The sequence below is a fragment of the Argentina silus genome, assembly GCF_951799395.1.
Source record: "Argentina silus genome assembly, chromosome: 2".
Lineage (NCBI taxonomy): Eukaryota > Metazoa > Chordata > Actinopteri > Argentiniformes > Argentinidae > Argentina > Argentina silus.
The window spans coordinates 11,885,712-11,901,743 of NC_139656.1; the positions used below are offsets into that span (position 1 = coordinate 11,885,712).

Sequence of the window (16,032 nt, forward strand, 5' to 3'; positions counted from 1 at the left end):
AATGTATTTCTTTTAGCTACCTCACAAATGTGTATAGACCTAAAACAAAAATTATTAGTTTATACTTCGAAGTACAAAAACATTGCCTCTTAACTCTCACCATGACCATGCCAGTCGGAACACAAGTCAAAAGGAATCAAGACTTATATATATATTTGGAATATTAGCCAATCATGCTACTTTCAAGTTTCAAAAGTATTGCATTGCTCTGTCAAGGCAGTGAAGGCACGAATCCTCTTATTGCACGCATGCGCATTAAAAGAGGAAGCTGTTCGGAAGTGCTACATTGAATATTGCTACACTGTTGCAATTGGAAACATTCAACAATCGTTTCGCACAGCACAGCACTATTGCGGAGGAAATCGCTCGTTTGAGCACATTATTTCACTTTACAGTAACGTGTGAATTGTACATGTAGAATATATCAAAGCTTCTAGAGGGATCTGAAACAAGGTGCAGTGATGAGCTTCTTTAGTTTTGGTCAAAGTGCAGAAATCGATATTGTTCTGAATGACGCTGAGACAAGGAAGAAAGTAGAACACAAAACCGAGGACGGGAAAAAGGACAAATATTTTCTGTTCTATGATGGCGAGACAGTATCTGGAAAAGTCAACGTTACACTCAAAACTCCAGGGAAAAGGCTTGAGCATCAAGGCATCAAAATCGAATTTATTGGCCAGATTGGTAAGTGTGTTGAAAAAGGCCCATACGGTCACTGCCAAAATATGCTACAAACTGTCAGCGAAAATTTCGACACATGAAGAAGATGACACTATATCATTTTTCGCAGCGAAATGTTTACTATAACTTTAACTTACTCATTGAATTCCTGTATGTAGGCTATCAATTGCATCTTGAATTCTTGTGACGCCAAGTACCAGCCAAGACGTCGGTCTCGTGCCATAACGTGTCACCCGCGACACGTCCGTTGATAGAGAGAATACTGTTATCTGTTTGCCCTCTGGCCCTCTTCGAAAATGATAAAATGTCGATGCATTGTACTTTATTTGCTCATAACTCAAAAGTAATGCATGACAAATTGTTATTCGCAGTAGCCCACATGAGCACAAGTTAAGCGACCTGTTCCCGGCAGGAAAAAAAAAATCTCAGAACCATCAGAAGTCTGCGTTTTATTCAGAGCAACTCTTATTGTTTTGGTTGGTGCACTTCACCTGTTACTGACATTTGAACTTGTTTCATGGGCCTTTCAATGTACAGTGCCCATACATATTGGAAAGCATTTTGTATTTTAGCTGTATACTCCAACAGTTTGGATTTGAAATCAAACAATTACTATGAGGTTAAAATGAGATTTTCAGCTTTAAGATTAGTTTCACCATTTAGAAACGACAACCCTTTTTATACATAGTCCCCCTATTTAAAGGAGGCAGTAGTATTGGAACATTGGCTTGACTGGTGTTTCTGGTACATCAAGTGTGTTCTGGTACATCTTTTGTGCAGGCACAAGAGAGCTGTCTAGTATTGATTTTAGGCTTTGTGTTTGCCTTTGGAGTCCGCTATTGGTGTCTGTCAACAAGAAGACCAAACGGGTGTCAATGAAAGTCAAGGAAGCCATTGTTAGGCTTGAAAAATCAGAAACAGCCAAAAATCAACAGTTTGAAACATCATTAAAAAGAGAAAAAAAAACACTGGTGAGCTCAGCAATTGCAAACGGGCTGGTAGGCCAAGGAAGACTTCTACAGTGAGTGACCGAAGAATGCTCACCATAATTAAGAAAAACCCCAGAACAACTGTCCCAAAAATCAGGAACACTCTTCAGGAGGTAGGCGTGAATGTGTCAGAGACTACCATCTGCAGAATATGTCACCAGCCAAACTACAGAGGCTTCACTGCAAGGTGCAAACAACTAGTTATCCTCAAAAAGGATGGCTAGGTTACAGTTTGCTAAAAAGTACTTAAAAAGCATGCAGAGGTCTGGAAAATTGTATTGTGGACAGATATTGAATATTCCAATTGTATCCGGTCAGCCCAAGTACAAACAAATGCCTCAAAACTCATTGGACAAAACAAACTCATCCTCAAAACAAACAACAACTGAAGATGGCTGCAGTACAGGCTTGGCATAGCATCATAAGAGAAGATACCCAACTTCTGGTGGGGTCAATGGGTCGCAGACTTCAGGCAGTTATTGCATGCAAAGGATTGTTGAGCAAATACTAAAACATGAGTGCTGAATTTGGACATTTGATGATATTTGTGTACATATTGGACGGATTCATCAAATAAAACCTGAGAATCTCTACTTTAAGCACATAGTAATTGTTAGATTTCAAATCCAAACTTTTGTAGTGTAGAGCCAAAAGAAGAAAAAAATGCTTCACTGTCCCATTACTTACACAGGACACTGTATTTGGGACAGTCGGAGTTTTACGCACTTAGCAGTGGAAAGTGATGATGGCGCGTTTTAGGGCATGTTTCGGGACAGGGACTTTTTTTTAGGGAAAACGGAGGACAGTTAGGTACTTAGTCCATCTCAAGGACACTTATGTATAGCAATATGATTATCGTGGTACTTTCTGGTAGAAATTTCGCAGGATTAATGGTCATTATATTAGAAACCTGTGTATTATTATGGTAATTGGTGAATTAAGTATAGCTAGCTATAACTGTAACGGTTGAGCAGTTTTTATGTGTTTTTTTTTACAAGAAACCCATTCCACAGTGTTAGGATTGGGGGTGAAATTTACTTTTGACATGGGCAAAACAAATCAAAAGGGGTGCTGAAATTATTTAAAAACAACTTTGATCCTATTGTTCAAACTGTCAAAATAGACCTGTTAGTTAAGTAGATTCTCTTGAAAGTGCTGTTGGACGATAAACAGATTTGTCTTGTTTATCTATATAGTCCAAATAATGATGATCCACACTTCTTTGAGAATATCTATAACAATCTATTGAGCTCACAAGCAACAAATGATCCTATTATTATGGTAGGGGACTACAACACAGTTTTAAATGGAAAAAAGGAAGTCAACTGTAAATTATCACCCTCTTGCGCTCAAGGAGATCACAACTATTATGGATTGATTAGAACTAGTGGATATATAGAGATTTAAAAACCCTGAATTGGTGAGATATCCATAGAGGAGGCTAAATCAAATTTTGCAAAGAGAGTTTAAAAAAAAAAAAAAAAAAGTGTTGATGGGTGACAGAATGCGATCGGACCATGAATTAGTTGGTCTTCAAATAACTCTTACAGAATTCCCACATGAATGTGGATACTGGAAATTTAATCAGAACCTTTTAAATGTATATTTTTAACTAAGACAAAATAATTTATAACTGATGTTTTCTACCATAATATAGGTTGTATATTAGGTTAGGTCTTATTGTGTGAGACACTTTCAAATGTGCCTTCAGGTCATTTAGTTCAATATTCATCATTAAAACAAAAACAATTCTGGTTAAAAGAGATTAGGCTAACAACAGAAATAGAGAAACTAACAGGACAACTGGATGCAGACTAAAACTATACTATAGAATAACAGAACAACTTAGAAAACAAACAAAAAGAACTGGAAGAACTTATTCAAGATAGTATATTACAAAAATAAAGCAAATTGGATGGGAAATGCACAAAAGTTTCCTTAAAGCTTTAATACAAAAATATGACCAAAAAGAATATCCAAAAAGTCATTACAAATTACAAACATGTATCACCGAATTATATTCTGAAAGAGGAAGCGCAATATTTAAGCGCATGTTTTCTTTTCAGTCTCCTCCATCTCCCCTCAATGATGATCAATGACTTCTTTCCTAAAGATAATGTAACATTATCATCAGTACAGAAAAATATGTGGGAAGGTCAAATTACAGAAGGCAATTGAATCTTTTCGGATGGGAAAAAACCCATGTCATACCAGTAGAAGTATATCAAACTTTTTTTGAGATACTGAAACATCCATTGCTGGCAAGTTTGAACTCTTAATGACAAAAATGGCTATCTGATACACAACAAGAGGGTCTGATCTCACTATTACTAAAACTGGATCCGGGTGGTCAGTATAAAGACCCAGTCTATTAAAAAAAAATTGGAGGCCCCTTACCCTACAATGTTGTGATGCAAATCCTGGCAAAATGTATAGCGCACGTAATTAAGAAGCTCTTACCAGATATTATTCATCATGATCAGACATGATTTCTGCATGGACGATACATTGGAGATAACATACGACAATTACTTGAAGTAATATAACATTATGAAACCTCAGAGAAACCAGGCCTGGTCTTCATAATGGATTTCAAAAAGACTTTTGATAAAGTGTGATTAGAATTTATTTATAAATGCCTGCCTTGAATTTTTGAGAATCTCTTAAAATGTGTTAAAGTTATGTATCACAACCCCAAGTGTAAAATAATTAATAAAAGATACTTCTCAGAGAGTATTGAACTGTTAAGGTTGTCCATCGTCACCATATTTGTTTGTTATGGCCATCGAAATACTAGCAACCAAAATCAGATCCAATAATACCATCAAGGGGTTAGATATTCAGGGCTTTACACAAAGTGTCAATGTATGCAGATGATTCAAGCTTTTTCTTGAGTCCACAATCCAGAACACTGCTAGTTCTTATGAAGGACATGGACTATTTCTCTAGTCTCTCCGGATTAAAACCTAATTATGAAAGATGTACTATACTACGTATTGGATCGCTGAAATATACAACATTTTCATTACCATGCAGTTTACAGATAAAATGGTTTGATGGAGCAGTAGACATACTTGGTATTCATATCCCCAAAGACATAAATGAATTTACCACCATAGATGATACGGATTAGCGACTTTTCCTTTCAGTTTTTCACATCACTGAAGTGTGTGAAAACATTTTGTGTGGTCATTTGATTGTTAAACGTTCTTAAAAAGACACTTTATTTGTCTCTGTCCTCACCTTCTTAGCCTCACCCTCTAGTCTTAAACAGGCGTTGCTAGGGAAATGAAAACTTTCAATAAAGCTAATCTATAACTGTGTGGTAATTGGTCTAAAAATGCATCGCCACGTGGGACTTGGATCATCTTCCCCATCTCTTGCAAAACCAGTAGTAAATCAATGGAGTGGCATATCTCTAGTATATACAATCTCTGATAGAGCTAAAAGAAGACAAAATGTTTCCTCTTTCCAATACTTATGGAGGGCACAGTTATGTATTGTCCAGTAGTTGCATTACATAATTACACATTGTGGAATATGGATAGATTCTCTGGGCAACAAGCAGTGCATCTGTAGTAATGCCCCAATTTATTCGAGTCTCTCATTGTACTTCACTGCACAGGGGTTGAGGTCATCATCAGTTAACTTGTAAATTCTGTTGTCTCGTCCTGACAGAGCTGTACTATGACAGAGGGAACCACCATGAGTTTGTGTCTCTCGTCAAAGACTTGGCACGGCCAGGGGAGCTAACACAGTCCCAGACCTTTGATTTTGAGTTCACACACGTGGAGAAACCATACGAGTCCTACACAGGCCAGAATGTCAAATTACGGTAGGCTACTGTAAGCAGAACAAACCATGTATGCATGAATCATTGGTACTGCGCTAGAATCCCACACAAACCTACAGTAGGATTTGCACAACAAGGCTAAATCATTAATTCATCCTCCCTCTCTCTCTCTTTGTTACAGACAGATAGACAGGCCGACACACACACACATACTGAAAGGTTTGCTAAAGCAAAGAATAACACAGTTTGGAGGGTTGCCATCTTTTGTCTTCTATTGTTAACATTGACTGTCCAGTAGTGTACAGTATATAGTAGGGTTACTCAGGATAGTATGACACTTAAATCAATGATGCCACATGATTTCTACTAAAGCTCATCAAGCATTTGTCATCTTCATTGGGAGAATGTGACTCCTATCAGCATTATTTGAGAACTTCTGAATTGTCCATTGTGCATTGTGTATTTATAGCCATATAAGTAGATGAGCTGATTTTCTGCCTCTTCTTTCTGAATACCAGCTACTTTTTGAGGGCAACGGTAAGCCGGAGACTGAATGACATTAGTAAAGAGATGGATATTGTTGTGCAAACGCTAAGCACATACCCAGAGCTCAACTCGTCGATCAAGATGGAAGTAGGAATCGAAGACTGTCTACACATTGAGTTTGAATACAACAAGTCCAAGTACGACTGATAAGCATGCATTATTTTACACTCTCTTGTCATTCTGATGTATCATATTCAGCTATGAAATGAAAGCGTGTATTTTTTTAATGGCTACTTATTGAATAGTAATTGTATTTCTGAAGAAGTAATAGGACATACAGCTAGTGTTGCTACAAAGCAACAGACATTCTTTATATTGATTATGTCTTTACTGTGATAATAATTATAACAGTTGTCTTTTTGACATGAGCCCTCTCTCAATACTGTTTCTACTAAAAACAGGTACCATCTAAAAGACGTCATTGTGGGGAAGATATACTTCCTGTTGGTACGGATCAAGATCAAACACATGGAGATAGACATAATCAAACGAGAGACCACAGGCACTGGTCCAAATGTGTATCATGAGAACGACACCATAGCCAAGTACGAGATCATGGATGGGGCACCAGTGAGAGGTAAAGGACATTTATAATGCATGTTGCAACTCATCACAGTGCCAATAGAAACTCTAAGGGTCTACACACCCTTCCAATGTTTACCTTTTACTGTCCAAAAGCCTGCAATCTAAATACATTATATCAGGATTTTGTGTCTCTCATCTGAACAGCCTACTAAACACATTCAACTTGAAATAATGAAATGGGATAGGAACATCAAATATCTGTTCCAAATATTCTTGTATCATATACAGTGTTTTTTACCTTAAATTATACTGCTCTATTCATACTAATCTTTTTCAGCCATTTGTTTGTGACAAACTAAATCCTTACCTTCTCCAATTTTCCTCTTCCACTGTTGTGGCATGGCTGCAATCAGTTGGTTGTAATTTTTGATTGAGCATACAGTCCCATATTATTTTAAAAGTTGTTTATAACATAATGTTTCCTTCCTTCATAATATCATTGATGAAAATGATTACAATTTTAAGTATATTTGAATTTAACCAGATTATTTGCTGTAATATTTAATCTGATTATTCTGGAGGATGAAATTGAAATGAGCTGTTTTATGGCTTGTTTTAAGAAGGGTGATACTTTGTACAGTATTTCATTTTCAACATACTGAAAATTAGATGTTGTAATCTGTATGAAGGCAAAAAGGCATTTTTTTAAAATAGAGGGTAAGCTTCTTTTAGTAATCTGCTATAGAACCAGATTGGGTGTAAGTATCATTTTTTAACGATTGAAGCTTTTAGGGAGAAGTTCAACGCTTACATTTTTTTTCATATAATTTGATGAACGAATCATCTGGATTTGGTAGTGCCATAAGTAAATATGTGAGCTGAGATATGACTAAGGAGTTAATCAGTGTGATTTTTCCATAGATGGATAGGTATTTACCCCTCCAAGGTGGCAAGGTCTATTTTAGTCAACTTTTTATTGAAATTGATGGTAGTAAGTTCATGTATTGGGGATATGAATACCAAGTATGTCTACTGTTCCATCAGCCCATTTTATTGATAAACTGCATGGTAATGAAAATGTTGTATCTTTTAGTGATCCAATACATAGTACATTTTTCATAATTTGGTTTTAATCCAAAGAGACTAGAGAAATTGTCCGAATCCTTAATAACACCTAACAGTGATCTAGATTGAGGACTCAAGAAAAAGCTTGAATCATCCATATACAACACTTTTGTGTTCAATCCCTGAATGTCTAACCCCTTGGTCATATTATTGGATCTGATTTTTGTTTCGATGGCCATTACAAACAAAAAAAATGAACAACCTTGTTTAACATCTCTTGACAGTTAAATACTCTCAGAGAAGTATCCATTATTAATTATTTTACATCTGTGGTTGTTATACATAACTTTAACTCATTTTATAAGGGATTCTCCAAAATTAAAGAAGTCAAGCAATTTGTAAATAAAATCTAATCGCACTTCATCAAAAGCTTTTTTGAAATCCGCTATGAAGACCAGGCCTGGTGTTTCATAATTTTCTATTATTTCAAGTAATTGTCGTATGTTATCTCCAATGTATCGTCCATGAAGAAATCCTGTCTGATTATGATGAATAATGTATGGTAAGACCTTCTTGATTCTGTGTGCTAAACATTTTACCAGGATTTTTGCATCGCAACATTGTAGGGTAAGGGGCCTCCAGTTTTTTTTAATAGACTGGGTCTTTATACTCACTACCTGGATCCTGTTTCACTAATAGCGAGATCAGACCCTCTTGTTGTGTATCGGATAGTTTGCCGATAGTTTATAGTTTTAGTTTTTGTAGGAATAGTTAAAACTTGCCAGTAATGGATCTTTCAGTATCTCAAATATTTTTTATATACTTCTACTGGTATGCCATTAAGACCAGGGGTTTTCCTGTCTGAAAAGATTCAGTTGCCTTAAGAAGTTCATAATTTGACCTTCCCACATATTTTTTTTGTACTGATGATAATTTTACATTATCTTTATGAAAGAAGTCATTGCAATGATCATCATTGAGGGGAGATGGAGGAGACTGAAAAGAAAACATGTGCTTAAATATTGCGCTACCTCTTTCAGGGCATTTTGATAAAGAGCATGGGTTTTAATACCTGTTGAATTAAAGGTGAAGCATGTCATTTTTCGGGTTGCTGCCCTCTCTGGCCACACTGAAAATGTGAAAACATTTAATATGTTACGTTTTCTAATAGTGGAAAATATGTTAATATCCATGTAAACAAACAGTGTGCAAATGGTACTTAAAGGCCAGTGTGCAACCTCAACACCAGATTTAGAAAGTGCTTTGTTTGGACTGAAACAACGCTCTCCACTGAATGTTCTTTATCATGAAGTATGATTTGTAAATCCGTTGTGAACCAATGAACCATCCATTTGAGATGTGGGGGGAAAACTGGCGTCGCTCGCAAATGCACGCAAACGATGTGGATGAAATCATTGAATAGAATGGGAGCTTTAAAGAATGTTGCAACACTCGCGTTGGTGCACGCAAGTGGTTTCCATGTTAGAACCAGTTTGGGTGTCCTAATCAACCATGCCAATCAAAAGGCTTTACGTGTGTTTAGGCTGTCAAATGCGTTAACGGATGTGCTACATTAGTCGCACACAAGTGACCGTCATTTTTGTATATCTACATTAAAGGCAATCAGGACAGGCGAGCAAAAATGACATGAATGCATGAGAGGCAGGATTTTCAAAGGTTCACTTGGCGCGTCTCCAACAGTTCCTAGTTTAGCATTGCCGCTCAACAGACATCTCACACATGATGATTTTAACCATCATCTTTTTAGTTTTGGTGTAAAGCCTCTCCAAGTGTATTTTTTTATAAAGTAGGTATGCATATATTTTTTTTAATCTACAGTACGATAGCCGGCTTTACACAGCGGCGTTTATGCCATGCATCCCTGTGTGCCAAGGCCAATTTTTCACACTCACTCCCGGGCTTCAACAGGGCTTACTCCAGGCCTATTCGTGCTTAAAACTCTGGCTTTTAAGCACCGAACAGGCCTCCTCTACCCCGCTGGTCCTGGTGAAGTCAAACGGGGCTAGGGGCACGGTTTAGAGCGAGGGCGGGATATTCTTATCATGCTACCAAGTGCTTTAGTTTGCTAGCGAACTCGGTGGGTGGCAAGCATAATCCAGGTTAGCTTGCTGTATCTACAATCAAATGGATTTGAATAGCAGCTTTTTTTTTTCTTTTTTACAAATACAATTGTCATAAAGTTACCAGAACCTGTTGGGAAACGGGAGGATTTAATGTATTGCTACTAGTGTCTCTGTAGTTCGCCGCCTTACGAACTGTAGAATGTAAATAAACTGGAGATAATACGGGGTAGGACTAGAAAGCCCAACTGTGGAAATTCAAACGGGCTTGTTGGCTAGGCTTAGAGAACTGGGCTTTGAGCACTGGCTGGCCGCTAGTAAGCCTTGACACACACTGGCACCGCTGTTGAAAAGCAGCTAATGTTTACTCCGATGTCTATCAGAAATTCACGATTGCATGATTTCATTATTCAGAGGTAGTAATTGGCACAGAGAGTGGAGGCAATCGATGTGCTGGGAACATTGGCATTCATTCGTTGTTTAAGGAATATAGCCTACGGAATTTAGTAGTCTTATGCGAGAACATTAGGCCTAGCCAACTTCCACATACACTATTTGTAGAGGATATAGGCTATGTGGTATGAGGGGTTATCCCTGACCACTGCTGTGCCTATTATGATCAAATAAAAACCTATCTTTAATTACTGAACGTGGAATAGCTAATTTGCCCACAAATTCTCTAAACTCCGTCATTTAATGCTCCACCTATATTGGTGCAAAGTTTGTGTTGGTCAGAGCAGACTCACAGAGTTGACACAAAATTACCAAAAATGGTCTTCAGACATGGATTTTTGCGCTGCCAGCTACTGTTTAGTGGAAGCAAATTGGGGCCCAATATGCGGACCGGCGACCACCATGAGAATAAATTTAGAAATATGTCTGCTCCAACTTTTCTATTTTGATGGAGCTTGATTGAATAAGAGACATTATATCATGATCAATCAATGTTTACCTTCCAGGGGAATCCATCCCTATCAGGCTATTCCTGGCCGGCTATGAGATGACTCCTACCATGAGAGACATCAATAAGAAGTTCTCAGTGCGGTATTACCTCAACTTGGTGCTCATCGACGAGGAGGAGAGACGCTACTTCAAACAGCAGGTACAGACAGACTTTCATCATCATCATCATTATAAGTAGTAGTAGTAGTAACCTGTTGTTTTGTCGCATTCCAGGAGATCACTTTGTGGAGGAAGGGGGACATTGTGAGGAAGAGTATGTCCCACCAAGCTGCCATTGCCTCGCAACGCTTCGAGGGCTCCTCCAGTGCAGAGAAAGCACTGGCTCAGGCCCAGGCCCAGGAAGACAGCAGCTAGACCACAGTACACACTCCATCCTTGTATACTCATAAAAGTGTGTGTGTATGTGTGAGCTTGCATGCGTTGGTGTGCATATGAGTGTTGTAAGCAAATCTATTAATTTGAGTATGTGTCAGCCCATCAGTATGAATGTTTGTATGGATCTATGAATGTGAGAATCGGCTATCATTGTGCGTACGTGTGTGCGTGTTAGCGGAAGCCAGCTTGGGCATGTACCTCTACCCTTGCTCTCATCCTAGTTCATTGCTAATGTTGATGAGGGCTCTGCCTGTCAACTGCAGCTGATAAGATACTTTAAGAAAAGGGATGAAAACAGAACTGAGCTCTTTTTTTTTGTCACATTTTGAAGAAATAGGCATTCTCATAGTATATTTCATTAACTTTTTGCCAGATAACATGTTGCTTCTCTTCTGTCCACTTAACTCTAAACAATTGTGAGAACTACGGTTTTCTGTTAGTTTGTAAGTTGAGAAATGTGCCTCCTGCACATTAGTACTTGCAAAAACTATTGTGCGAGATCTCATGCAAATAGAAATGCACACCTACATAGAAAAAATGATGTGAATTTGTCATACTAATGTTAATTATTTCTAGAAAACAATGCTTTAATCATTCTATTATCAAAAATAACATTACATTCCAAGATTTGTGTTATCACCGGTACATGTAGAAATGAAATATTTATTTTGAAAATATGTTTTTTATTTCGTCTTTTACCAGCATTGTACATGTTCTATGTTTATGAAGCCAAGTGGCTCACATTCATTGCTGTCAATTAATGTTGCCACTGCTGCTAAGAAAAGTGTGGCAATTGTGGATGACAGAATTTCTGGCCTTGCAATTCTTATTTGCACTATGATAAAAAAAAAAAAAGTTTTGTTTTTCCCAAAATGTTAAAAGCCTTTTTGGTGTCAGGCTGGAGTTGTTCTAAGGTTAAAGGCATTATTATCTAAGACATCTCTCCATTTTGGCTTCTTAAAAACAACTGGTAAATTAGGATTCTTTTTTTAAAAGTTTAAAGCCCTAGTTCCACTTTGAATCCAATAATATATTCAGTGTTACAACTTTATTGTATAATGAATATCAAATGTATGAAAACCAGCAGCGACATACTAGGCAGCTACTGAAATCAGTCTTTTTTGGGAGTGCATTTTGATAAGGAGCATGGGTTTTAATACCTGTTGAATTAAAGGTGAAGCATGCCATTTTTCGGGTTGCTGCCCTCTGGCCACACTGAAAATGTGAAAACATTTAATATGTTACGTTTTCTAATAGTGGAAAATATGTTAATATCCATGTAAACAAACAGTGTGCAAATGGTACTTAAATGCTAGTGTGCAACCTCAACACCAGATTTAGAAAGTGCTTTGTTTGGACTGAAACAACGCTCTCCACTGAATGTTCTTTATCATGTGATCTCATTTCTTGATCGCTACCAATCTATCATGGCCATTTAGCATTATTTTAAAGGTGAAGCATGTAGTTTTGCTACTCTCTTTGGCCACACTGAAAATGTGAAAAAGTACATATACTATTTTTTCTAATAGCAGCAAATATGTGCATATCCTTGTAAACACAGCAGTATTTTAAAGCTCAAATCTACATATTGCCAGCATTGGTTAACTTTGTGCCTAAGGGTTTGCTGCCAAATGTTTTTTTTATCCAATTCTAGAACAGCTCATGTTTCATGTCTATCACAATTGTACACCACGTTTGCTCATTAAAGTGCAGTATATGTACCGCTGTCTTCATAAAGTGTGCCTTCGCTGTAGGGCTCAGTTTGCTTTGAACTCATACGAAGTAGTAAGTATGTGTCAGATTATGTAACATTTTTCAGAATGGGAATTGGTATTGTACTATTAAACTGAACGTTGCAAATCTCAGTCACAACCCTTTTGGGCACCTGGTAAACAAACTGGAACAGTTCAGTTGTATGTAGACAAATCAAGTCCCTGGGGGGCTGTAGTGACTACCAATGGTGTGAGCCTCATACTGTGTGTGAAGTACAGGTAGCTAGATTTATTTTTATGATATTCATTTTGTCTGGTCAGAGCCCGAAGGAAAGCTTTATCACCCCATAAACAACTGCACCTTCCATGACCTGGCTAGTCAAAGTCAGTGTGAAAGCCTCTTTAGTACATATTGCAAATGTATCACTGTGTATCATTTTAAAGATTAACATTTTTATATTTTATACTTTTGCTTGGTAATAGGTTTGATTTCCTAATATGCTATATCATTGTTGTAAAAAAAAAATAAAAGAAGAAGAAAGGGTTCTATAATGGCATTAGAGACTAATGTACTTTGTTATGATGCTTAACTGAAAAGAAAATGTATATAAATTACTTAGAAATATACCAACATAGTCTTTTACATACCAACATATACATTGGTAATATTACAGAAATGTAGGTATATTTTGAGCTAAAGAAGATTTAATTTATCTTTAATAACAAGCTATAAGGTACTAGCCCATAGGTGAAAGTGAACCTCTGATTAAATGCTAGTACACAATACAGTAACAAATACCCATTTATATCTTGCTCTTTTAATAGTTGCATTTTGTTTTCTGTATTTTGAAATAGTTTTTAATCCTATTTCTCTCATTAAAAGAGAGCCTCTGAAAATTGTAAAAAAAAAAATCAATCCATCAGATCCATGCAGGGAATTTAACAGTTTAGTCAATCAATCGTGGTTTGTGTTTATTTTTTGCATGACAGACACTGCTTACCCTACATCCTGGAACGTTGGGCATTTCCCAGTTGATGGAAAATGTTACTTGATCTTTTCTCAAGAAAAATAAATCTGCAGAAGCTTGACTTGCTTCTCTCTTGGTGTGAAGAAGAAAGATGACCACAAGGGGGCAAACTTGGTATCCATCTTCCACCATCTTCCAGAGCAAGAACACATTATTCTCTGCACTGCTCTATTGAATGCACTGTGAAAAAAGGGTATGCCAACATATTATAAATAAACTACTGTAGCCCTATGCATCATATGTGCTTGCATACACATTGACCTATAGGAATAAAGAGTTGGGAAAATTATAGAAAACACATTTAGAGGGGTGGTATTTGATAGATTAGCTTTAAGAAATTAACTCCACTATGAGGAAACCACACAACAGAAAATCATGTCTAGAGAGTGCTGGTTTTTGCTCTTGGAGGGAAATACCATCAATCTCTTTTCTCCCACCTCTCTGTAGATGTAGATATTATCTTACTACTCATTTAAACAGTGGGAGTGTAGCTCAATAGTTTCCTCTACACATCTCTTTCCCCTTTATTGTTACTAAAAGGCAAATTCCTGATTGGCGCACCCACACCATTGCTTTCACCTATGTGACTTCAAGTTAGTGTAAATGAAGGAGGTGGAGACTAGGGTAGGGAGCAACTATATACTATTGAGATGCACCCCTGGGCCAACAGCTTAAGTGCATGCACACCACACCGTGCACCACTCACTGTAGATGTTGTTTTAGAATATGGACAGACAAATAGATGCATTATAAAAGGCAGCTAATAGAACGCCAGGGGAAGCCTTCTAACTCGTCCATGCTCAGGTTGTTGGTATTGATTGACCAGCGAATGGTGCTGCTGACCAATGTATCTTGATCAGTTGAGGACTGATGCCCTGGGAATGAGAAAAAAAAACGTGCCATGTTCTTCAGTATTGACTATTGCTCTGATGGACATCCACATATCTACCAGGGCCTGTTGAGCCAAAGCCTTGTCGCACACTATTACGTTACAACCACAGAAACTTGAACTTCGGCCATATTGACAAAGTAAAGCCTCAGTATAGAGGCATGGTTTCCCCTTGGTGTAATGAGATAACAGACATACATACAATTGTAATAAGGGCCCTTATTCAATCAAAGTAGTGGTGCAGCGGTCTCCGGAGTACATTGACAAAGGTGCAATTTATTGAGGTCACAGTAGTAAAGGGTCATTTATTGCCATTGACAGTGGTAAGTTCCAGAGTTCCAAAATGACTCATACTATATGGTGTGTTTTATTTGGTGATTTTTATCAGTCTAAAACATATGAGAGTGATATAGGGGTGTGTGTGTGTGTGGGGGGGGGGGGGTTAGTGGGGAGTCAAGGGACTAGCTTTCTCATCTTGCAATTATAACCACAGCAACCACCGGCAAGTGCAATGCTCAGCTGTGCAAGCCATGTTGCTATGGTAACGAGAGGCCTCTGTGTCAGTCGGCATCTTTTATTTTTTTGTTGTAGTGGGATGCATGAGGGGGAGGGGGAGGGGGCGGCGGCTTATGGAGAATAATTAGGTCGTTATTGATGTTGGCCCCAGACATCCGTGCTGTATTCTAGAGAGAGGGGCCCGAAAATATAATGTAATATCACATCATCAAAGAACATAAGGTGTGTGTGAGGACACTTTAAAATTATATAAGCCATTCCATCCCCTCAAATCAAAAAAACTTAAACATCTAGAGGTGTGCATTCCTAATGTGAAATTATAGGATTTGAAGTCTACTGTAATGAGTGTGTCTGTGGTGTGGGTGTGGGTGTGTGTGTGTGATGTCGTGCCACACACACACCCTTCTACCCCAGCAGGTGGGCACAGCTTCTCCTAAGTGATGATGTCATCTCTGCCATTGAGCTTGGCAATGAAAGAGAACCTCCCCCATCACACCCTTTCTCCCTCTGTCTTTCTCATTCTTTCTCTGTTCCGTCTGTGTGACTCGTTTATACTGTGTGCCAATGTGCAAAGACTGTAAGCTCTCAACACAAGGCAGCTTCAATTGGTTTGTCATAAGTCACTGTATACCAAAATGTGAATCATTTTGTAATGCTAACTAGATAGATTATATACACAAAAGTCAAAATAAGGACAAAGCAGTGGATCACAAACAGGTGACCATGGTGTAAAAAAACATGATTTGGCTATGGTTATTCATAAAATATTAATATATAATTATAATTAACCCCACATTCAATGAAATATTCCTCTACCTCTCATTCATTACAGGTGGAATTCAATGTATCTTAAAGGTGGGCCATGAAGG

The 16,032-nt window shown here is 37.7% G+C and overlaps 1 protein-coding gene across 1 annotated transcript; it reads left to right on the forward strand.

Annotated features, from left to right (window-relative positions):
- Positions 1 to 324: 324 nt before the first annotated feature.
- On the forward strand, positions 325 to 13,287 carry vps26bl (vacuolar protein sorting 26 homolog B, like). Its single transcript, XM_083696078.1, has 6 exons — positions 325 to 684; positions 5,349 to 5,505; positions 5,982 to 6,146; positions 6,411 to 6,586; positions 10,640 to 10,782; positions 10,857 to 13,287. The coding sequence occupies exons 1-6, from the start codon at positions 462 to 464 to the stop codon at positions 10,995 to 10,997; spliced, it is 1,005 nt and encodes a 334-aa protein (XP_083552204.1). The 5' UTR covers positions 325 to 461; the 3' UTR covers positions 10,998 to 13,287.
- The last annotated feature ends 2,745 nt before the right edge of the window (positions 13,288 to 16,032 follow it).